The 23,495-nt window shown below is 40.1% G+C and overlaps 3 protein-coding genes across 3 annotated transcripts; 2 read left to right on the forward strand and 1 right to left on the reverse strand.

Moving 5' to 3' along the window:
* The first annotated feature begins 4,338 nt into the window (after nt 1-4,338).
* LOC133605858 (uncharacterized protein C17orf114) lies at nt 4,339-9,722 on the forward strand. Its single transcript, XM_061959179.2, has 3 exons — nt 4,339-4,585; nt 8,902-8,997; nt 9,147-9,722. The coding sequence occupies exons 2-3, from the start codon at nt 8,913-8,915 to the stop codon at nt 9,317-9,319; spliced, it is 258 nt and encodes an 85-aa protein (XP_061815163.1). The 5' UTR covers nt 4,339-4,585; nt 8,902-8,912; the 3' UTR covers nt 9,320-9,722.
* Nucleotides 9,651-18,398, reverse strand: mettl3 (methyltransferase like 3). Its single transcript, XM_061959178.2, has 11 exons — nt 18,200-18,398; nt 17,872-18,059; nt 17,344-17,799; nt 17,113-17,288; nt 16,812-17,025; nt 14,860-15,047; nt 14,751-14,789; nt 14,565-14,673; nt 14,429-14,494; nt 14,246-14,358; nt 9,651-10,834 (listed from the first exon to the last, which is right to left on the reverse strand). The coding sequence occupies exons 1-11, from the start codon at nt 18,300-18,302 to the stop codon at nt 10,708-10,710; spliced, it is 1,779 nt and encodes a 592-aa protein (XP_061815162.1). The 5' UTR covers nt 18,303-18,398; the 3' UTR covers nt 9,651-10,707.
* Nucleotides 18,399-18,627: 229 nt separating this feature from the next.
* Nucleotides 18,628-23,419, forward strand: ttc5 (tetratricopeptide repeat domain 5). Its single transcript, XM_061958861.2, has 9 exons — nt 18,628-18,896; nt 19,209-19,341; nt 19,415-19,626; nt 19,703-19,853; nt 19,946-20,037; nt 20,105-20,308; nt 22,629-22,843; nt 22,914-23,058; nt 23,137-23,419. The coding sequence occupies exons 1-9, from the start codon at nt 18,834-18,836 to the stop codon at nt 23,254-23,256; spliced, it is 1,335 nt and encodes a 444-aa protein (XP_061814845.1). The 5' UTR covers nt 18,628-18,833; the 3' UTR covers nt 23,257-23,419.
* The last annotated feature ends 76 nt before the right edge of the window (nt 23,420-23,495 follow it).

Below are 23,495 nucleotides of genomic sequence, written 5' to 3' on the forward strand. Positions count from 1 at the left end.
TTATAAAACTAAACAAATAAAATGGGACTAAGTATTTAATAACATTATTATGAAAGTGGTCTACTCCTTATTATCTCAATGAGCAACCTGTAATAACATTGATTAGAGCATAGGAATGCCATCAATTTTCTATACCGGCGCTCATCCTACTGGAGCCTAACCCAGTTTACTTCGAGAAACGAGCGAGCGAGAGACGGGGTACACCCTAGACTAGTTGCCAGCCAATCTCAGGGTACATCTAATTAAACAACCATTCAAACTCACACTTATACCTGACGACAATTTAGAGCAGGGGTGTCAAATCCCCTCAAACAAATTTAATCCGACCAGCGCCCTCTGGATTGGCTGCCGCTACTCCAATCAGTGCAGGTGCAAAGCAATCAGCGGCAGTATCGAGGCACAACACCTTCTTTAATTGTAAATTATCCAGTCAACGGATAAAATAACAAAACAGTAAAATGCAAAGACTTAAGTCAACTTAACCATCATCTTTGTAGTTAGTTCCGTGCAGCACTTGCAATTGGTTGAATGCACGATGCATGTGCCTAGAACTCTATTGTAAAACTGTGTGCTTCTACATTTGTTGTGTTTGTTTTGTTTTATTTCATACTTAAATCTACTATGTTCATATTGGTTAAGTTTGTAGTTATGTTACCTTGATTTTGGCTGTTATGTCATTTTGATAACTGTTTTGTTTATATTATAATTGTAATATTTGAAAATAATAAATGAATGTGTTGTGGCAGTATGCGGATTTCACCAATGCAGCGGTTTGAGGAAACGCTCGATTGCTTTTCCTATAACGTTTTTAATGATTTGCCAATATTAGAATTCAAAACCGGAAGAGCTTAAAGTTTAATGGCTTTGTAAAAACACTCAGACAAAGTCTAAGTTTATCATGTTCTTCATGGTGTTTTTGAAACTGCACCAATTTCTTTCCTCAGAATTTTCAACTAACTTGAAGTGTTTTGCCAAGAGGATTATTTGTAATATGTACATTCTCAGAATGTGCTTGTTCTAATTTTAGCCAAAGTAGGAAAAAGAAAACAATCTGAAATTGTTTTTATTTTAAAGTTTTAATGCCATGATATTACCAGTCCGGGCCACGTGGGCAGGGCCGGCCCGTGGCATAGGCCGTATAGGCAAATGCTAAGGGCGCCGTCCATCAGGGGGCGCCACGCCAGTGCCACAAATGTTGGAGAAAAAAAAAGAAAAAAAGTTGGTATTATTATTTCTAAATACAAAAAATAATCCCACGTTAATTAAAATGCAAAGTAAAGCCTATTTAATAGAAATATTATTTGTTACAACATTACGCCCCCCCGCCACTTCACTGCCGATGTGGGGGGGCGCCACCTAAAATCTTGCCTAGGGCGCCAGATTGGTTAGGGCCGGGCCTGCACGTGGGACTAGATTTTCCTAAAATTAGTTTGACAACCCTGATTTAGAGTCTAAACATGCATATTTTTGGAATGTGTGAGCCGTAATACCCAGAGAAAACCCACAAACGCATAGTAAAAACATGCAAACTCCAACCAAAGATATGCAAATGTAGATTTAAACCCAGATCTTCCCGATTTCTCGATTGTGGGGTCAAGATGTTTGCATCTGGAGGTTAGCACCTAGGCCACTAGGCCAACATGCGGCAGCATAAGCATGAGTATAAGAATGTAAAGTCTTAAAAAAAACAAAATTCCAAAGGCGTCAATGTCTCTTATAGAAGATCACCCTCCGCCACCATCACTGACTGGACCATGACTCCGGTTCCATCTGATCTCCTATCAATCCTCTTTTATTATCATACTTTTACATTTCAAAATTTTAAATTAGTTTTATTAGTGTGTATTATATTTTATTGTTTCAAAGGTGTCCAAAGTGTGGGCTGCAGATATTTTTTGTATTGGCCCTCTGCATATTCTAAAAATAAAATGCGTCCCTCACTGTAAAAAAATTGGACACGACAGTGGAAAAATTGTATTTCTTTAAATGGATCCATTATTATCGTTTTGTTTTCGCTTTTTGCATCGCGTCTCGGAATGTATCCTCCACTTGTATAAGGGATGTATTTTATTTGAAAATAGGGAGTTTCTTTTCAATTACCCTGTACAGTATTTGTCCCTCTATTATCCCTGTTATTTGGTTGCAGACATGACCACGATGAATTAATTTCCTCGAAGTAAGAATGATTCATTATAAATCAAATATTGTCATATCAAGAGCATAAAAAACTGTTTATAACTTTCTAAACATTTTTTTCCAACCTTATGAAATCCCTCTAGACATAAAATAACACATTTTAGTCACCTTTACACTCTTTCAATCCAATAAAGTAATGCTGTCTGAGGCTGAGCCAATCAGTGGCCAAGGTAATTAACGGCACGCACTGATTGGTTTGGTTTCCTTTAGTGGACACTACTACTGTAGTAATAATATTTTTGTCATTTTTATCATGGAAAATGCTTAGTTTAGGACAAAAAATGCTTTGAAAAATTAATTTTAGAATCCCAAAATAATCTGTGTTGCGGTGAAGCAAGGGGCAATTGTATACAGTGGATAAGGAAAGTATTCACAGTTCTTCACTTTTTCCACATTCTTATGCCTTATTCCAAAATGTAATAAATTCATTATTTGCCCTCAAAATTCAAAACACACATAATAATGACAATGTGAACGTTTTTTATGTAATTTTTGCAAATGTATTCAAATTAAAAAATTTAAAAAAATCACATGTACATTAGTATTCATAGCCTTGGCTCAATACTTTGTTGATGCACCTTTGGTAGCAATTACAACCTAAAATATTTTTGAATACGATACCACAAGCTTGACACACCTAACTTTGGGCCGTTTCCCCCATTTCTCTTTGCCCATTCCTCTTTGCAGCACCTCTCGAGCTCCATCCGGTTGGATGGGAAGTGTAGGTTTTCATCCAGGATGTCTCTGTACATTGCTGCATTCATCTTAGTCTAGTCAGAGAGGTGACCAAGAACCTGATGGTCACTCTGTCAAAGCTACAGCATTCCTCTGTGAAGAGAGGAGAACCTTCCAAAAGGACAACCATCTCTGCAGCAATCCACCAATCAGGCCCGTATGGTATAGTGGGTAGACGGAAGCCATTTCTTAGCAAAGAGTTTGCCAAAATGCACCTGAAAGACTCTCAGACCATGAGAAAGAAAATTCTGGTCTGATGAGACAAAGATTGAACTCTTTGTGTGAACGCCAGGCGTCATGTTTGGAGGAAATCAGGCACCGCTCATCACCAGGCCAATACCATCCCTCCAGTGAAGCATGGTGGTTTTTCAACGATAGGAACTGGTGGACTTGTCACGATAGAGGGAAAGATGAATGCAGCAATGTACAGAGACATCCTGGATGAAAATCAACACTTCCTATCCAACCTGAAGGAGCTTGAGAGTGATGCAAAGAGCAATGGGCAAATAAGTGTGCCAAGCTTTTGTCATCGTATTCAAAAAGACTTGAGGTTGTAAATTCTGCCAGAGGTGCATCAACAAAGTAATGAGCGAAAGCTGTGAATACTTATGTACATGTGATTTGTTTATTATTTTATTTTTAATGAATTTGCAAAATACTAATAATAAAAAAAGTTTTCACATTGTCATTATAAGGTATTGTGTGTAGAATTTCGAGGGCACAATTACCTTATTTAATTTTGAAATAAGGCCATAACATAAAGTGTGAAAAAAGTGAAGCGCTGTGAATACTTTATGGATGCACTGTATGTTTTAAGAAAAAACAGCTTATGCCTTGTTATAGATGATAAAGTGTAATATTATTTGTGTTACTTGTATCAACATCATGTGATGGTATCAGCGTTCTTATTTAGTTGTGTTTATTAAGTATTTAGGTGCACTTTGGACACCGCTGATGTAAATAGTTAAAATAAGTAAAAATTACAATATTGTATATATATAACACATTGTTTTAAGTAAGTTTCTGTTTAATTATTGCTTTGCGTAACTTCCAATGTCGCTGAAGTGGGTTATCAAGTAAAAGGAAAGTGGGTAAAGTCCCTGTGGGAGTCCACAGTTTATAGAGCAGCTCACTGTTAAACATAAGAGTGTTTCCTGGGAGATTTCTGAGAGAAGCTGTCTGGGTAAATTTCCACTTGCCAGTGCAGAGCAAGCATGTGCGTGCTGGCCAGAAGGCTTCTAAGCAGGGACAGAATAAAGACAACAATGAAGGTGAATGAATGCTGCTGATGCTCTGCATGAGAAGCACCTTTACACGTGTCTTCATTAACACAATGAAAAACTAAAAAATGATGACAAATAATCTTCATTGGGGTTTTTGCTCCTGCATGAGTGGTGAGGAGCTATTTTGGTTTTAACAGTGATGTGATGAAGGCCAAAGCTTAGCGGCCAGACAGCGGGAGGGTGAGAGAAAGTAGGCGTGTCCCACACTGCAGGGATTAGCTATTTAAAGTTCACTCCCTCAACACCACAGAAGAGACATTTCCACAGGACGCATCAGGACTCAAGCCCGCCTAATTCGAGAAGGAGGTATACTACTGGTGGGTGTGACGGCTGAAGTCCTCTCTGAAACAGTCCACTCCAATCTTTACAAGGTACGTATTGTTTTCATACTACATGTAAGCGTTGTATGATTAAAAAAAACACCAAATGCTCATTATTTGTATGGTAGTTACATCTGCACAATGTCCAATAAAGTGAAATTGAGCCTATTTAACCCACTCCTTTTCCTTGTTGAACACACAACTTGTTTTGTTGGTACAGTAAAAGACAAGGATAATAAGGTTTGTATTTTGTTGATAGCGTTTAACAAATTGTGTAAAATAAGAAAAAAAGGAAAAATAAATCATTAAAGAAATATTGAAATAAAAAAATTAATAAAGAAAGAAAAAAGAAAACAAATGGAACAATAGATAATAAAATGACAGAATATATTCTGTCTGACTTAATTTACTGTTAATGTCTTGAAACTTTTAGTGAAACAGTGTCATAAAAACAAAGCACTTTGTTCAATGAATACACTCTGACAGTGTCAATCAAATATACATCAGTGTGATGCATTGACATGCCTTTGTATACATGCACTGTGTGTGTGTGTGTGTTGCGCAGTTGGGCGAGAATGCAAACACACTTTTCCCTAAAAGGACCAATGTGTGGAAGGGGCTCTGCAGAGGTTGCCCTTGTGTTCCTTTTGTTGCTTATGTTTACAGGAGGAAGGCCATGTTTTCCTACTTGAATTTTAATGAGTGCACTCTGCATGCAAGTTGCTACACATCAGCCTCAATAAAAAACGTGTTATTGAATGAGTACAATCACATTACTCACCCGTCGCTCACATCCACACACAAACTGAAAAGATCTACCCTGACTTTCCTTCTTTTTTTTCCGCTTGCTGCCGTTTGCTCCAATCCTGCTTGCCTCATTGCCCTTATCAGACCTGCAAGGATGAACAAAGTGGCTTATGTCAAAGTTCTTGGACAAAAAGTTGTCAGAAGAAAAGCACAATCGCTGTTCATTTTCACCTGACCCACTTTCTAACCCGATTAGATTAAAGGAATACTCCTTTCTCTTTGCCTCTAAAAGTACATTATAGCTTGGTTCAGTGTTGCCAGATGCCAAACCACTTCATATTTAAATCATCATTAAAAAAACTGTACTTATTTACTATGTAAGGCAGAGGTCACAAATAGGTGAGGCCCTTGTCTAATATAATTATTCCCTTCTACTACATACCATTTTGAGCAAAGTAAAGTCAATAATACAAAATAAGTAAACCAAAGCAAAAACTACAATTGTGTCTCATTCAAATTTTTCAGATTTTTTGCTTCCTAAAGACCTCCTGTGTCCAAAGACTTATTACTTGAGTTTGCATGAATATGGTCCAGAATAATATTGAATATCAACAATGTAACGATTCCAACAACAACAACAAAAAATACACAGACATTTAAAAAAAAAAAGAAAAAAAGAAAAAAGAGGACTGAAAAATTTTGATCTCATCACGCTAGTATCCATCCAATACTGATATTACTCATGATATCGATACTGTTGATATTTTGATGGATCCGCCCACCTCTCGTGCGCACCTTTAGAGGAATGATTCTCAAACTGTGTTACGCGTACCACTAGCGGTACACAGGCTCCATCTAGTCGTACGCCAAAGGATCACTTAACTAAACTTAATACTGAATATTCAAACACAGTGTTACTGTTCAAACTGTGTATGATGTTACAATTGATAAAAATATTAAATACACTTATCAAATAAAACCTTGTTGGTTTGCCTTGCTTATCTTCCACATAGACTTGAGTGGAAACTTATCATCTCTGCAGCTGGAACGGAGCATAGCTGCACCGAACATGCGCTCTGTAAAATCCAGGTGTTGAAGTCATATTAACACATCCGCCCCGTTCAGGTGCGGCAGAATGGATGAATGTCACACACTTAAATTAAAGACAAAGGTTGTAGAAAGTCATGGTGTGTGTAATTCATTATTCTGCAAACCTCATAATGACTCCTTACAGCCTCACAGCCCCAAGGGGGCCCCCCAAACACTTTCATCATCATGTCCACTTTTCCAAACCAATCCAATGTAGGTCAATATATGCTGAGCTACTTAAACAAAACACACTAGCTTTATGTTAGATGAAAAAAGCAATTAAGTGTAAAATAGAATAATTAGGGGTGTCAAAAATGTATTAACTCGTAATAAATTAATAAATGATCGCATAATTCATGGGTATACGCAGATTAATCATACACTTAGAATTTACATGCCCCTTAACCTTTATGTGGTTACCTGGAAGACAGCGCAGGTTGTTATACGGTTAGTGATCAGGTCAATGCCCATATGTGAGTATATGATGAGTGGGAAGTCGCCGACTGGTGTGATCACCGGTAAATTTTACTCCAAAATACATCCTAACTGGACTTTAGATAAAACTGTTAGCGGATAAACATTTACAAAATGTTCCTGGATGACATTCAGACAATAACATTTTGTTTGTGTCCAGATATTCGGGTCTTTTTTTGTAAAATAATTTGAATTATGCAAGTGAGTGATAATCTGGGATTAATCGTGACTGGTGTGATCAATCTGATTTTCAAAAATTATCTTTTGACAGCACTAGTAATATTAAGTCATTAACAATGGCTCAGGATTGTATTTGTAAAATGATTAGGATCAGTGCCATTTCATTAAAAGTAAAAAAACAATACAATATTAACAATTGCCCACTGATCTGTGTATGTATGCTTTGTATGATTCTAAATATTTTTGAACAGTTTTCAGCAAAAATTGTTAGATCGCTTTGTGCCTTCCCTGATCAAATACAGGGCAGAGACAAGTTTTTTTTAGCGTGTCGCTTGACCAGCCCACACATCACTGATGAGTATCAACATTTTTCTTGCTTAATTGTAATTTTTGGGATAAAAAACAAGCTGCAGGCTGTCAAAGGCCCCCAGGCCACACTTTGGATGCAACCGGCTGCATGTGGATCATTTCAGCCATTACTTGTTATACCTTCATCTGACACACAATACATCCAATGGGACTCATTATCATTGTGTCACAAAGGAATACTTTGCCAGAGGCGTGTTGACACATGCACGTTCATGTCACAGGCTGCCAAAAGTGCTCTGTGTTCTTGCACCGGCATTAGTGAAGTGCTTTGTGAGGTCGGAGGAAAGCTTACCATATGATGATGATGATGATGATGATTGGCTGCGAGGTGTTAATTCCATGCAACATTCATTCAGCTGGTGAGTCGTCTGAGCACCCCGACCTGCGCGATGAGTCAGCAGAGATGCATTTGACCTTGTTCTAATATTCACGCCATGCATTTGACGCTTTGTGGAAAAAAATGGAACCTGAAATAAAGACAGTTTATTATATTTGCAAAATACATCAGATATTTGTTTTATGGTGTTTCTATGTTTCAATTTGGATCATGTCTATGTAGTGTGAGTGTGATTGTGGCTGTGCAACAGTACGCTCATACCGATGGTGCTGATGGACTTCACTCTCATTCCCTGAAGATTTGTGGTCGCTGGTTCGAGCCCAGGACTGGATTGAGTGGAGAACCACTGTTACATTGTTGCTGCAAACTTGTATGCCAGTATACCGGTACTCAAAAGAAAGCCAGGCAACACCCTACTGGGAAGAATCTAAATCAGAGCTATTCATCTCGCAGCCCAGGGGTCAAATCCGGCCCTCCATGTTCACTTCAAGACTTGGGAGATTGTAGCAAATTCCTAACACCATAGAGTGCTCCTGTTGAAAAACTTGGACACATTAGCAGATCCTTGCATTGACATTTTAACCTAGCAAACATAGAACACTGGAGTCCAAATCCTTTGAGTTACATAACTGAGGTGTTCCTCAAGGCACCCCTTTAAGTCCTCTCCTTTTTGGCAGTTACACAATTGTTTTCCTAATGTGATTTATGTAACCAGAGTGTTGCTGTAGTTTGTTCAGATCCAGTCTAAAGTAATCATTTGTTGATATTATTTAGTTATACTAGTGGTGTTTCACCACTTTAGGTCCTCTCATTTTCATATTTTGGGCTATTCAACTGGTGGCCTGCAAGTTAATTTCCAAAAAATAAAATTTTTGCAACAGACTCTTAAATAGAATGCTGTCAGAGATGATCTTTGACTAGCTTTTTTTTTAGGTTTGTAAAAACAGTAGAGCGCTCTTAAACGTTAATCAAATGTCTACTGTAGGGCATTGCCCATTCCCACGGTCCATATCTTTCTGGAAATGCGGAACCCCAGAACAATTTAGTTGAATATCCCTGATCTAAAGGCTAAAAACAGCTATAAAATATACTTCTAATTCTTAAGAGAGCTAAGTTGTACATTTTTCACATCACGTTGCAACATTAATATTGTGTCCTTTTTTTCCAACAGAACTTTTTATCATGGGCGTAAAGATGCTGCAGTGTTTTCCCTTCTACAGACATTGTAAAGAGCGATGCAAAAGCAAACAGTGCCCCCCAGCGGAAGGTTAGTGCAATTGCAGCCAGCCCCCCCACCAAAAAAAAAAATTTGTTAAAATGTTTAGAAATAAAATCTTTAAAAATTGAACGTTAAAAAAACAAGTACATCCTTTAATATGTGTTAAAGGTGGCTAAAATGTACTTTCCTGCCTTCAGTAGCCAAAGAGGAGATGAAGCCCCGCCTGGCCTCCACCACGTCCTGGGGCAGCGACAACGAAGGAGTGGGCAGCCTTGGTCGGGGATCCCATGTCTACTTCTCCTCTAAAGCCAGGTTGTCTTTCCGACACCAGCTGGACAGCAATGTCAACGCGGTGGATGCCACCTACTGAGGAGCACTGATGGACTCCCAAATATTTGGAGCGCTTCACAGGACGTCCACGTGATGATGTTAGCACCACCCCGATGGAACTTTTCCTCAAAAGACATTAGACATGGAGATGAGTTTACAGATGACTACCAAGTGCATTATTTCTTCTTTTTCTTTATTTTGTTGACTAACAACAAAAGCTTTTTTCTATTTTTAAAGAGAAAACGCAATGCAAATAGAGATTATGTATTTCAGATGACGCTAATAATTATTTTCAACTCTTTTCTATGCTTGTATTTAATTTTGAATAAGAATAGACTATTTTTTAAATGAAACAAATGTGACCAATGTGGTGAAACAAAAAAATGTTTATTGTTTGACTAATTTACAACAGATAAAAGTAAAGACTAGTGTGTTCCTTCCAATTCACTCGTTCATGTCCCACACAAGATCAAAGCAAAGATTGGGGATCTAGATGTGTAAAAAAATAGATTACGGTCATGGACACCTGTGATAAGACTATCGATCATAGATATATTGGTAGAAAGTAGGTGAAGGACAAACATATATATATATACGTTGAATGAAATCATTTTATATAAAAATAGACCTTTATGTAAGAAAATTTCAGAAAAAATGATTAATTTATATGTGTTATGTCTTATGTCAAGTTATGTGTACACTTTACATTTTAAAAGTGGACAGGTGGAACAACGTGGTAAATTTCTCGACTTTTTACCATACAGCGCAAAGTAAAAGGACATGTGCAATGACAACAAATCTTACTCTATTCTATGTCTACACAAAGGCCAAGCTACAAAATGAATTGCTCATAGTTTAAATGCTAACCTGCTTTTGACCTGTGCAGTACGAAATAACTAATGATCCGGACATTGAAACCCATTTTTCAAGATCACACAATGCGCTGTCTCTCGATTTATGACACATACCACATAATCATTATCTTGGCCTCCCCTTGCTACTAACTCGAGTGGTTGCAATTCACAATTAATACAAACTGTTGTGCAACAACCGTAATTGCTTTGGAACTACAGTACGTACTTAGTGTACACAGTAGACTTATTGAAGTGTACTGACTTAAGTATTTGATTTGAGACACAGCCTTGAAAACAAAAAGTAATGCAGCTTGTGGCACGTTCAGTCTCGCTCTTCTTCAAATGACAGAGTAAGAGCAGTCAAATGTTAAAAAGACAACTTGTGAAATTCATCAACGGTTTAAATATGTGGAACTTGGAGGAAACGCTAAAAAGGTTTGACTTGCCAACATTGGCTTACCGCTACTGTACAGTCAATCCATCCATTCATTTTCTATCACTTGTCCCTCTCTGGGTCGCGGCGGAACTGGAACTTATCCCAGCTGAACTCTGGTATTATTAAAAAAAAAAAAGATCAGTTATGTGGTGTCTGCATATTTTTGGGTTTGGAGATGACGCCGTCTGGGTAGCGGTCCTTGAAGCGGGCCACCACCTCTGGATCCAGGAGATGAATGCCATCTAGCTGGTTGCCAAGTGTAACCCTGGAGAAGAAGGTGAGGTAAAAAGAAGGATATAAGACGCTTAGATCCACACTTTTAGGGCATACTCTCACTTGGCCATTTAAGCCGCGCCTGGGCCCACTTTACACCTAAAGTCCACCACGTTTACCCTCCTTTGGTACAATTGAAAGGAGTGGCATAGGGTTCGGTACGTTTCTGTTCAATGTATTGGAGTCACAGAATGATTGTAATTCGATTGCTTCTTGTAGCTTATTAATGATAACCGGCACAATGAAATAGAAAGTCTCAAAATCGTCATAAGGACTTTAGGACATCATTTATATTTATGCAATCACTCCTCTCGCAAGTACATAAAGACAGCCACTATCTTGCAATAAACAGTTTCTAAAAGACTGGAAATTATCCATATAGTCTGAGAAGTTAAAATAATCGAAGTGATGGGACAAATAAATGAGTGGTAGCGCAAATACTCCGTGTGAGCAGAGGCCATGCAAATGGTCTAGCATGAGTATGCCGTAAGAGAGCTTGAGTTTGCGTTTAAAGTAGGGACGCACTGATCAATTAGCTACCGATCAGTAAAGGTAGATTTTCGTGAAAAAGTCTGTTGCAGATTCATGCATTTTAGTGCTGATCGAAAATGCAGATCCCCTCTGGCTGACACTATTTTAGTCCTTCGGCTGACAAGCAGCTGGCAGCTAATTAACCTTATAGTGTGGAGCTGCTCCTACAAATATTAATAATAATCACCTCTATTACGTCAAATAGACTGAATTTCTTAGCATCTTAAGTATCATTATCAAGTGGCAAGCATGTTACACACCAAGAGCAAGCCAGAAGTAGGCATGCTAAAAGCTAAGCAAACTACTAAGTTAGTTCTAAACAACGCCAAGAAATAGATATAGTAAAGTCGAAAAAGTGTAGATGAAAACGTTTTACAGCAGAACGTAAGCAGATATCAACAGGAAATAACAAGTAGATTAATAAGAGTCTAGAGAAAGAATAATTGTACGACAACTGTTGATGTGTCAGCGTTGTCACAGCCAGTACCCGACACAAAAAAGAAGGGCGGATAGCTTCATTATTTGGTGGTGTCAATTAGGGTCGGGATTTCCACTTTCGATTCTGCTTAACGATTGAGTTCTTTATCGGTTCTCTTATCGATTCTCATTTGAATAAAAGGATAACAAACAAGTTGATTAGCGCTACCTTTGTTTAGTTTAGAATAAACATGAATGTACAAACTCAACAGTGAGGTCTTAAAAATAACTAATTATGGGCCTGCTGCGATGCAAGCACCCATTCACATGCTGCAAAGCATAGCAACCAGCCCATATAATTATTGCTCATACTTCAACTTTTATTGTAGTTTTTCCATCCTAAACTCTCACGTTTAATATGGCGCAAACCGGCTAACAAACCCCTACATATCTTATACATATATCATCAAAGGTCTCTATGGGGTTACGCCTGAACTTTTTTGGAACATTTCGTGTTACCACGGCGATGCATTCAGGAAAAATAATTCTATATGCCCAATGAATAGGTACATTGACTTTACAATGGGGCTTTTCTCACGAAACCGCACATTTCAGCGAGCTAACCTTTTCTTGTAGCTCAGCCATACTTTCACAAAGCTTGGGGCTTAATATCGAATTTTGTTCATACACTTGTCAAATGGCTTCCACCAGCTGTAGCCAATTAGATGACCTCCTTTGAAGTTAAGTTACAGCCTCTACCCTCAGGTGTTTCTCAGTCTGGTATCTGTACAGTGGCGTAACAATAGGTTCAATGGACAGACAACATGGACAGACAACATGGCCACCTCCATTAAAAAAAATCATGTTTTTTGATATTCGGTGCTGTTGTTAGCATATTAACTGTTAGCATACTTGTAAGAACATTAGCATGCTAACAATTTTTTTGTTAGCTTTTCAGCTAATTGTGTATGTTTAAACCTAAAAATCATGAATTTGGATACTTGGCACCATCTTAGATGTGTGCTAACATCTATAATATCAGCATGCTATCTTGTCCTATTCCATCATGCTAACATTTGATACTAGCTTTTAGCTAATTTTGAATGTTTAAACCTAAAAATAATGGATTTGGATATTTGACGCTATCTTAGAAGTATGCTGCCTTCGACTGAGCCCAGGCAAGAGGTTCAGGACAAAGATAGCAGGCCCATCACAATTTTTGCGGGAATTTTGTTGTATAATAATAAAATTAATAGTATACTGTAGAAATAAACAAAATATTACATAAAATAATTATTTTTAGAAGAAAATACGAGTTGACCACTCAAAAGTAAAACTATGATATGATAAGTGATAAATACAGGCAAGTCAAGTCCAATAAAGTGTGACTTGTGCAATTCTGCAACCATCAACGATAAACACTAACCATTATTTTGCAGAATAATAGGCATATCTGCTTTTTTAGGCCACATATGTAATATTTCTGACTAATTACCATGTCTCCACTGTGGAGAACAATTCTCAGACGAGGAGGAAGTGTGCAGCCTGCCAGTCAGATGCTGTTCCGTCACGATTTGCATTATAATTATTATTTTCATGTTTACACTTAATAATAGCAGCTTTTTCGATTAGGTGTTAAAAAGTGCCAGGCAGTGTTAGTTACCTACCTGCAGTAAATTGCCACCATTGCAGCTGGCGGTGATACAATTCCGTCTCGAAACGGATCGAAAACGCGTCGTTCATTCAAAGTTTTCACATGTTGTTTATGCTAATGTTTCTGCTAGTATTTACTCTTTTTGATAAAATATTCATTTTGCAAATATTGCCTAGTTGCCCTGTTGTCTTCCTTTCTCGTGAATAACTCTGCAGCTTTTGTGCCGCTTTCGCGTGTGATGTTACCACAGGCAACAATAAGGGAATCGTTAACAAAACTGGCAAATGACTCACAAGAATCGAAACACCGGGAGCCGTTTCCAAACAAGAACCGGTTTCCAATTACCATCCTTAGTGTCAAAATCAAAGGTGGTATTAGTATATGATCGATACTATAATGATTAGGATAATATTTGTATTTTGTATTTTTTGTCGTTTTTGTTAATTATTTGTTAACTCTGGGAAAAATTAATTGGACACAAGAAGACTTTGAGAGCAAAAACTCAATTGATTTAAAAGTGTAGCACATAGTAGCTTTTGCTTGGTTCGTGTACTTTTGAATTTGTTTTGTTCAAACAATTGTATGTAATAAAAGAGAATAAGAAACTCCTTTAAATATGATGCTGATATTGTTGCACTGTCAATAGCATTTGCCATAAATAAATAAAATAATTTACAGTTCATACATGTTATCGGTATCGGAATAAGTATCGGCCAATCTCACTCATGGGTGATCAATATCGCAATCAGCAGCATAAAACCCGGCTAAAAATATCTCGAGTTTGAAGCCTAAGAAAGTTACCAGTTGGGCTGGACGTTGTGTGGCCGACCAAACAGCTCGATCTTCCGTGTTCCTGGTGAGAGTCTTTCTATCATGCCGTAGATCTCATCTGGTTTGTGACTGGTCGAACGCACCTGATGGGGGTAGGGGTAAGTTATGGAGCAGCGCTCTCAGGCAGTGGGGAGAGTCACATGACCTCATTACCTCTGCAACGATGACATCACAATCCAAACCTCTGTTGAATCCCTGAGGGTTTCCTTTGACACCCACCTGAACACAAAGGCAGTTTCTCAACATTTACCCTTTTCCTATTAGGTAGCATGTGAGAATGCCAACACACCAGACAGTGTTCCTTCCCATGGTTCAACCAATGGCCTGTTCTCCCAGTGCGGATGATCCTCTGAAGCTGGTTTGTTTTCACCCAGATAATTTCATCAACATGTTCATAACTGAGGGAGCAAGATTGGACATCGACAGATGTGTTCAGTCACATGTGTCCTGATTAAAAGAAGATGGAAGGACTTACCCCCACAGACTGAGACACTCCCGCCCCAACTCCATGGCCCTGAAAAAAAGATATAAAGAAAGTACAATAAATCCCTTTTTTGAGAAACGGTTTGGGTTACTCAGGCTACCTGTTTGTGACCCAGAGGAAGAGAAATCCGTCGTCCTGCAGAATGGGAATGTTGAGTTTCCTCATCTCGTCGTCAGTCAGCGTTCCATAGGGCAGCTCCATGTGGATGTCCCAGGGCGGGTCGGCCATCACCACGGCAAACTTTCCCAGAATGGACACGTCCAAGTAGCGGATGTCACAGCAGATCCACTGTCAATCACAATAACAACATGTTACAACTTGACAGTGTCACTCCTCTATTTTATTTTAATTCTATTTTCGATATGGCGCCAGATCACCACAGAAGTACTTAAAGGATAGATACACAGTACAGGTCAAACGTTTGGACACATCTTCTCATTCAATGCATTTTCTTTATTTTCATGACTATTTACATTGTAGATTGTCACTGAAGGCCTCAAAACTATGAATGAACACATGTGGAGTTATGTACTTAACAAAAAAAGGTGAAATAATTGAAAACATGTTTTATATTCTACTTTCATCAAAATAGCCACCGTTTGCTCTGATTACTTTTTCGCAAACTCTTGGCATCCTCTCAATGAGCTTCAAGAAATGGTTTTCACTTCATAGGTGTGCTTAAAGCTCATCGAGAGTATGCCAAGAGTGTGCAAAGGTCACAGGTGTCCTGATGAAAAGAAGATGGAAGGACTTACCCCCACAGACTGAGACACTCCCGCCAAGAGTGTGCAGAGCAAAGGGTAGATATTTTGAACAAACTAGAATATATATCTTTTCAGTTATTTCACCTTTTTTGTTAAGTACATAACTCTACATGTGTTCATTCATAGTTTTGATGCCTTCAGTGACAATCTACAATGTAAATAGTCATGAAAATAAAGAAAACGCATTGAATGAGGAGAAGGTCTGTCCAAACTTTTGGCCTGTACTGTATATTGTATAGAGCAAGCCTATACATTGTTATTTTATTATTTATTATTTTACTATTTATTATTCTCCCCCTCGACTTAAGTCTGTCACTGTGTGTTTTCATTCAAATGCGCACTCTGGGTTAAGCGACCCTTAAATGTGGGCGTCCCGCGTATTTTTCCATCAGCTTAAGTCCTTTCGTTCTTAGACGCTTCTAAGGCTGCAATAAGTCCAGCACCCCAGGAAGGTAAAACATTATATTGCACTAGAAGCTTGGATGCAGTAATAAACGTGCTGTCCATGCAAGCCGCTCTGACGTGTCATGGCTTCAAACATTTGTACTAAATAGAACTCTTAAAATCACATACAACATTTGATTGGTTATAATAACAAGTGATACAAAGTATAATCTACGGATTATTATTCATATCCAGCCAGGAAGAAGATGCTGTTTTAGTGTGCATACACACGCTATATCACCATGGCGAGTGTGACACAAGTATACAAAATAGCTCTGGCTGGATTTATACGGCCTTTTCAAATGTTAAGTGTTATCTTTTTCGTGGATTTCAAAGACATACACAAGTTGTAGTAAAACTCCATGTTCCACAGTTTTCACACAACCAAGAAAAAAGGTATCATGGCAAAGTCCAAGTAATTAGCAATGAGCCCGCTTTCATTCACGACTTACACATTTTTGACTCACTGGCTGGCCGGATGGGGGGGAATACAAATAGGAGAATCTTGGTTTTGACTGTGGATTATTGTGCAGTCGTTCTGAAGTAATTATATTATGCAAGTTTGTGAAATGTAACTGTGGTGGAGCAATCGCGATATACTCGTCTACACTGCGGAAGTACACAAGTTCGCCTAACTCCACACCTCACACAAAAATCCACTGTGCATGTGTCATACTCCAAACGCTATTGTCGAAAAGCCATCGGAAGCCAATGTGCAACGCTTCACGCATGCAAGTGTTTGTAATGTTGATCCTCAAACCCCTAGCTGCCCCAAAGCTGTACACCTATGGGAAACACTGCATTATCTTCCCCTAAAAGACACAGTCTGTTCGGTCGTGCTCACCTGAGAGGGAAAGAGTTTGCCGACGTTGCTGTCAGCGTCCTCGTTGTGCAGGCCGAGTTCCACGGCCCCTGCCTGGGGTCCTGCCAGGCCACACTCGGCTTCCGGGGGACTGTCGATCTCGTAGTGGACGTACTTGCAGGTATCCATGTGGAAGCAGGTGTTGAGGAAAGAACAGTCGCCGAGGCTCTCGTCCGTGTGCTTGTTGATGATGCGACTAGGATTTTTTTTTTTTTAATTCAACGTAATTAGCATATTTTCTATTCATCTAAAGCACAAACGATAATAATAACAAATTGCTGACCGGAAGTGTAGCTTGGTGCACGGTTGAGGCGTGTCTCCCGAGCGCATGCACTCCTCTTTGGTGCCGTGGTCACAAAACTCCTGCACTTGAGCGCGGCCTCGAGAGCGAAACTTCTCTACAATGGATTGCTCTTTCGCCGTGCTGGTATTGAGCAGCTCTAGGATCTCTCTGCTAACCTGCAAAAACACAACCATCAGTTGAGTGTCTTCAGCAACCGTGTTTGCCTCCAACCTTCTTGCTCTGCTGCTCTTTGGTGGACTGCTGGTTCAGGAGGCTCTCTATTTCCATGTCCATGTGTGATGATTGGCTTTTGCTGCCTCTGCCCTTTTTGTCAGCGCCGCTGCCCAATGCCGACGGTCCCGGCTGCTGTGAGGATGACGCAGGCATCATGGAGGCCTTAGCCAAGCGCGGAGGAGACGCAGAGGCCTGTGACGAGGGCGAGAAGCTCGAGGTTCTCGGGTGCTGGCACTGCTCTTCAGCTTTTCTCTTGACTCCTTGACTCCGCTGGGCACCGCCGACAGAACCGATCATAGCCCAAAGTTTTGTGTGGTCCACCGCAATGACGACTGTGGAGGAGGATACCGCAGAAGACGAGGATAAAGTTGGCTGCCGGACTTCAATAAGCTCCTGAGCAGAGAACTTCATCAAGAGACTCTTGATGCATCTGTGACTGATATCTGTCTCCGACTAGAATGAGACAGAAAGATCAAATACATGCGAGGAGGACATTTGTGATGGAGTTTAGATGAGAGGACTCACGCAATTTAGCTCATTTGTGATAGTGAGGGAGTCTTTGGGCAGGGAAAGACTCAGATCAGACAAATATCCCAACATTCTCTTCTCTAATTCAGGGTCAGGTGGTTTCTCCGTCTCATCCTCTGTGCATGGAGCTAATGGAGCTGGACTTTCGCTTCTGGCTGTGGGACCATCTGCACTTCCGCTTACCTCTGATTGAGAAGAACCAAAACATAAAATGTGTGCTAGAACCATCATTCAGTTGCCTACTAACTAGTACATGGGTGGGGTAATCCACAATATCGATTCCTCGATGCTACAAACAAAACGGAGCAGTCCGTCTTTAACGTACCGGCGGACAATTGTGATGGGTCTTTCCGCCGCCTTTGGAGCCTTTCTCGTAAAGAGTCCAACTGCTTCTTGTGCGCCTGGATATTGCTCCATGTGTCCGACATTACAAACTGTACAGGAAACACACAGTTGTTGCGTTACTGTACGGCAATACTATGGGAATAGCACTCTCTACTGGCGAATGGAGCGCACAACAAAATGCTGTCCGATGAGCAAAAACGAAAATGTGGTGAAAACGTTCCGGATTACTTTTGATGTTTTAAACTACATTTGTGTTAGTACAACTATATATAAGATCAGAAAAATAATCAAAAATAGTAAAACCTGTTTAGGTGGGATAGGAGGCGCTGAGACAAGAAAAAACGTCACATTAGCAAATCTTGACTCTGTTCCATGTCGGAATCATTTTGACAAGGAACCAAAATAACTTCCGCCATACCTGAAATTAAAAGCATTTGTTTTGATAATCTGTGCCCAAAATTTCAGCCCAGGGAAATGAGTCGTTATGGTGCTCACATACGCTTAATAACATATGTTTTATTGTTCATCTCGTAACTTTTAAAGCGTATTTTGTTGGTTGCACCAAGTTCGTAGCCTCTTCTTGTAGCAGTCTGCTGCTCTCAGTGTTAGAGAAGATGGCGGAGGAAGAGAAGAGCGCTGAGCCTGTCAAAGACAACCACGAACTCCAAATTATTAAGGTCATTTTCTCTCTCCCTCTGAAATAAGAAATCAAGCATGTTAATGTGTTTTTTATTGACCTTCCACTTAGTCGTTATCTAGATTTGGTCGTCGTTTGACTTATTGGATGGACTGTTACTATAACAACAACCTTTTGTTGTAATTACTGCGGAAACAAACATGGAGACACTAAATTCATTAAATATGTGTATATTGGATGCAGTGTTTAGCTAAATGACACCCATCTATTGTGAACTTCAAAGCATGAAAGATGAGCTGATATTAACTTTGTTTTTGCCAATATAGGAGTTAAAATATATTTGCTGTTACAGGAGCTGGTAGATGACTTGTACAGTTACAGGGATCGTTACTTTGAGACTCACGGTGTGGAGCAGGCGGGCAGGAAACAACAAGATGTCACGCAGGAGCTAGAAAAGGTGCTGAAAAAGCTGGAGGAGAAAGAAGGTAATGATTGTAAAGTATTTGTGTGGATTTTTGCATGTTATTAAAGAACTATGTGGGGTTTTTTTACCCCCAGAAAACTTGAAGCACAAAGCGGAGTTCCTGCTGCAGAAAGGCAGGTGTCTTAACGTCGCCCCCGACTTCAGCGCTGCTGCCGAGGAGTGCCTTTCCCGCGCCGTCAAGCTGGAGCCCGGCCTAGTGGAGGGCTGGAACGCGCTGGGGGAGCAGTACTGGAAGAAGGGCGACTTGACTGGTGCCAAGAACTGCTTCACAGGAGCCTTGCAGCAGGTTAGAACAGAGCGAGGAGCACTAGAAGCATCTTCACACACACACAAGATGCATCAACTTGCCTTACCCCTCTTAGAACAAGAACAAAGTATCCCTACGGAACCTGTCTATGGTGCTGAGGCAGCTACCGGCGGCAGACAGCGACGCACACGGCAAACAGGTTCTGGAGAGCGTGGACATGGCCCGGCAAGCTGTACAGCTTGATGTGGCGGACGGGACATCCTGGTGTAAGTTCTCAAAGCACCTGCAACTTTATTACACTTAATGGCCATATCATTGGGTACATCAAATGGAGCCTACTGTATGCATTTGTTTACAGATATTCTAGGAAACGCTTATGTATCCCTGTTTTTCACTTGTGGACAAAAGCCACAGTTGTCTCAACAAGCTCTAAGTGCCTATGCGCAATCTGTGAGTACACACGCAGACACACACGTACAAAGACATTAAAATCATTAAGTCAATGCTCTTTGGACAGGAAAGAGTAGACCGAGCAGCTGCTTGTTACCCAGAGCTGCACTTCAACCGAGCCACACTCTTTCAGTACGAGGAGATGTTCGGGTCGGCGCTTGAGGGCCACAGCCGTGCCGCTGCCCTGGACCCCAGCTGGGAAGATCCGCCGCAGAGGGAAAAGCAGCTGCTGGAGTACCTGAGGAAAATCTCAGAACTCATCGAGAATAAGGTAGGAGAATGAGGGCATCATACTCATTGGCTGTGTCTCAATGTATACACTTTCATACTTAGACTTAGCACACCCTGGACAAGTCGCCACATCATCACAGGGCCAACACAGATAGACAGACAACATTCACACTCACATTCACACACTAGGGCCAATTTAGTGTTGCCAATCAACCTATGCCCAGGTGCATGTTTTTGGAGGTGGGAGGAACCCGGAGTACCCGGAGGGAACCCACGCAGTCACGGGGAGAACATTCAAACTCCACACAGAAAGATCCCGAGCCCGGGATTGAACTCAGGACTACTCGGGACCTTCGTATTGTGAGGCACATGCACTAACCCCTGTTTCACTGTGCAGCCCAGAAATTGTATTCCATTACTAAAATTAAAACATACCCATACACCTACATGTTGTTAATTGGGTTATGTGGGAGAAAAAGTGTGCAGTCATGTGCGTGACTCTGCTTGATTGTCGGGCGAATGTACGGCGTTGGCAAAAGGAAATTATACGGTTAATAATGATGTCAAGTCTTTATCTTCACAAAAGTAAAAGACCGAAGAAGCCTTCAGGTGCCCAGTTTAGAATAAGAAGAAGATGAGGAACGGGCATAAGATTTAGGAATGCAGATTCCCCCCCCCCCCCCCCCCCCCCCACACACACACACCTTGTAGCGTCCCGGAAGAGTTAGTGCTGCAAAGGGTTCTGGGTATTTGTTCTGTTGTGTTTATGTTGTGTTACGGTGCAGATGTTCTCCGGAAATGTGTTTGTCATTCTTGTTTGGTGTGGATTCACAGTGTGGCCTATATTTTTAACAGTGTTAAAGTTGTTTATACGTCCACCCTCAGTGTAACCTGTATCGCTATTGATCAAGTATGCGTTGCATTCACTTGTGTGTGCGTGCAGAAGCCGCACATATTATGTGACTGGGCCAGCACTCGTTGGACTGGATGAAAAGCGGACGTGACGATTTTCGGGAGGGGCACTGAAATTTGGGAGTCTCCCGGGAGGGTTGGCAAGTATGAGAATTAGCGGTGAATGCGGTGTTACCGTGGCACCGCCGCTGTATATAATCGGCGGGCCAGCTCTAGTGTTAATTTGATATCGCCTCAAGGTCCAAGTGAAATTACACAGCGAGCCAATTTTGGCCCGCAGGCCAGAGTTTGACACCCATGCTCTACACTATATGTTTAGTAAATAACTTCTATTACACATTGACATGGTATTTTGTAAGCTGCATGTGATATAGCTTTTAAAAAAATTTGTAGTGTGTTATGCTTAAATACTGGATGTTAACATATGTGAATAAAAACAGTATTATGGTCATTTTAATTAGGTAACTGATGCATGTGTGATGTAAGTGTGATTTAACTTACATATTGTATCTTAATTGTACATTCAGGGGCACTTATATTTTAGAAAAAATGAAGAGTCAGATACTTCCACAGCAGCCAGAAATCTTCTTTTACTTTCCAGAGTATTTTTTTGTGCAATTTTGTGTGCGTGTATATATTATATATATATGTGTGTTTGTGTGTATATACACACATATATATTGAACATGTGACCATATATATATATATATATATATATATAAATGTATATGTACCGTATTTTTCGGACTATAAGTCGCAGTTTTTTTCATAGTTTGGCCGGGGGTGCGATTTATAATAAGGAGCGACTTATGTGTGAAATTATTAACACATTACCGTAAAATATCAAATAATATTATTTAGCTCATTCACGCAAGAGACTAGACATATAAGATTTCATGGGATTTAGAGATTAGGAGTGACAGATTGTTTGGTAAACGTATAGCATGTTCTATATGTTATAGTTATTTGAATGACTCTTAGCATAATATGTTACGTTAACATACCAGGAACATTCTCAGTTGGTTATTTATGCGTCATATAACGTACACTTATTCAGCCTGTTGTTCACTATTCTTTATTTATTTTAAATTGCCTTTCAAATGTCTATTCTTGGTGTTGGGTTTTATCAAATACATTTCCCCCAAAAATGCGACTTATACTCCAGTGCGACTTATATATGTTTTTCCCCTTCTTTATTATGCATTTTCGGCCGGAGCGACTTATACTCCGAAAAATACGGTATATATGTTATGTATGTGTATGTATATATATATATGTATATATGTGTGTATATATATATATATATATATATATATATATATATATATATATATATATATATATATATATATATATACATACATACATATATTATGTATGTATATATAAAATGTTAACCACAAGATGGCAGCAAATTTCAACCCTACCCTGTCTGTTGGTCTCTGCAGGGCAAGGTGAAGGCGCGGCGCCTGCGGACGTTGCTTTCCAACCTCAACACGTCAGCTCTGGGCCCGTGCTCGTCTCCTCAATTTCGCTCGCCAACAGGCCGCATGGGCAGCCTGGAGCCGCGGGCGCTGTCTTCCCTCACGCACGGTCACAACGGCGGGGTTGCAGCCATGGGGAAGGTGGTGTTCAGTCTGGCATCCGAGGGTCGTATGGCCTTGTAAGTGAGCATCATTTTCTGTCATTTTCTCAGTGCGGTTTTGAAGACGCTTGGGTGTGTTTGTCTCCAGTACGTTCGGCATGGTGGACAGCGAGGAGACATGCATGGTGGTGATGGTTTACAACACGGCAGACAGCTGGGGGGTCCTCATTGGAGACACCGTGGTCATTCCTGAACCTCAGGTCAAACGACACAGTATCACGCATAAAGACACGGTCAGTGTTAAGAAAATCAGCAAAAATGTCAATAAGGGACGGATGCGACATGTCTGACGCTTCTTTTCTTTGACCTAGTCCTTCGACTTCAAGAGCATTCGCGTGGACTCTCCTCTGCACCTCATCGTTAACGGCAAGAAGCAAAATTCCCAAAGTCAGATTGCCACCTCGGTCAGCTACAAACCTCAGAGTGAATGAGTCAAGACGACCAAACACATGCTGGACATGAACAAGAAGATTACAAAGTGGTCATTATACTGCTTTGTCTGTAGAGACATTTTGTTTATAGCCGTTATATTTATTTTCTTTCTTTTTTTGTATCCTGTCATCTAAAGGAGTTTTTGTGGGAGGGGGGGTAATGTAAAAGGGGGAACATGACGATAGTGTGGGGGCCCAACAGAAAAATAAAATTGAAACGTACCATGCTGCTATAATAC

Source organism: Nerophis lumbriciformis, linkage group LG05 (genome assembly GCF_033978685.3).
Source record: "Nerophis lumbriciformis linkage group LG05, RoL_Nlum_v2.1, whole genome shotgun sequence".
Classification (NCBI taxonomy): domain Eukaryota; kingdom Metazoa; phylum Chordata; class Actinopteri; order Syngnathiformes; family Syngnathidae; genus Nerophis; species Nerophis lumbriciformis.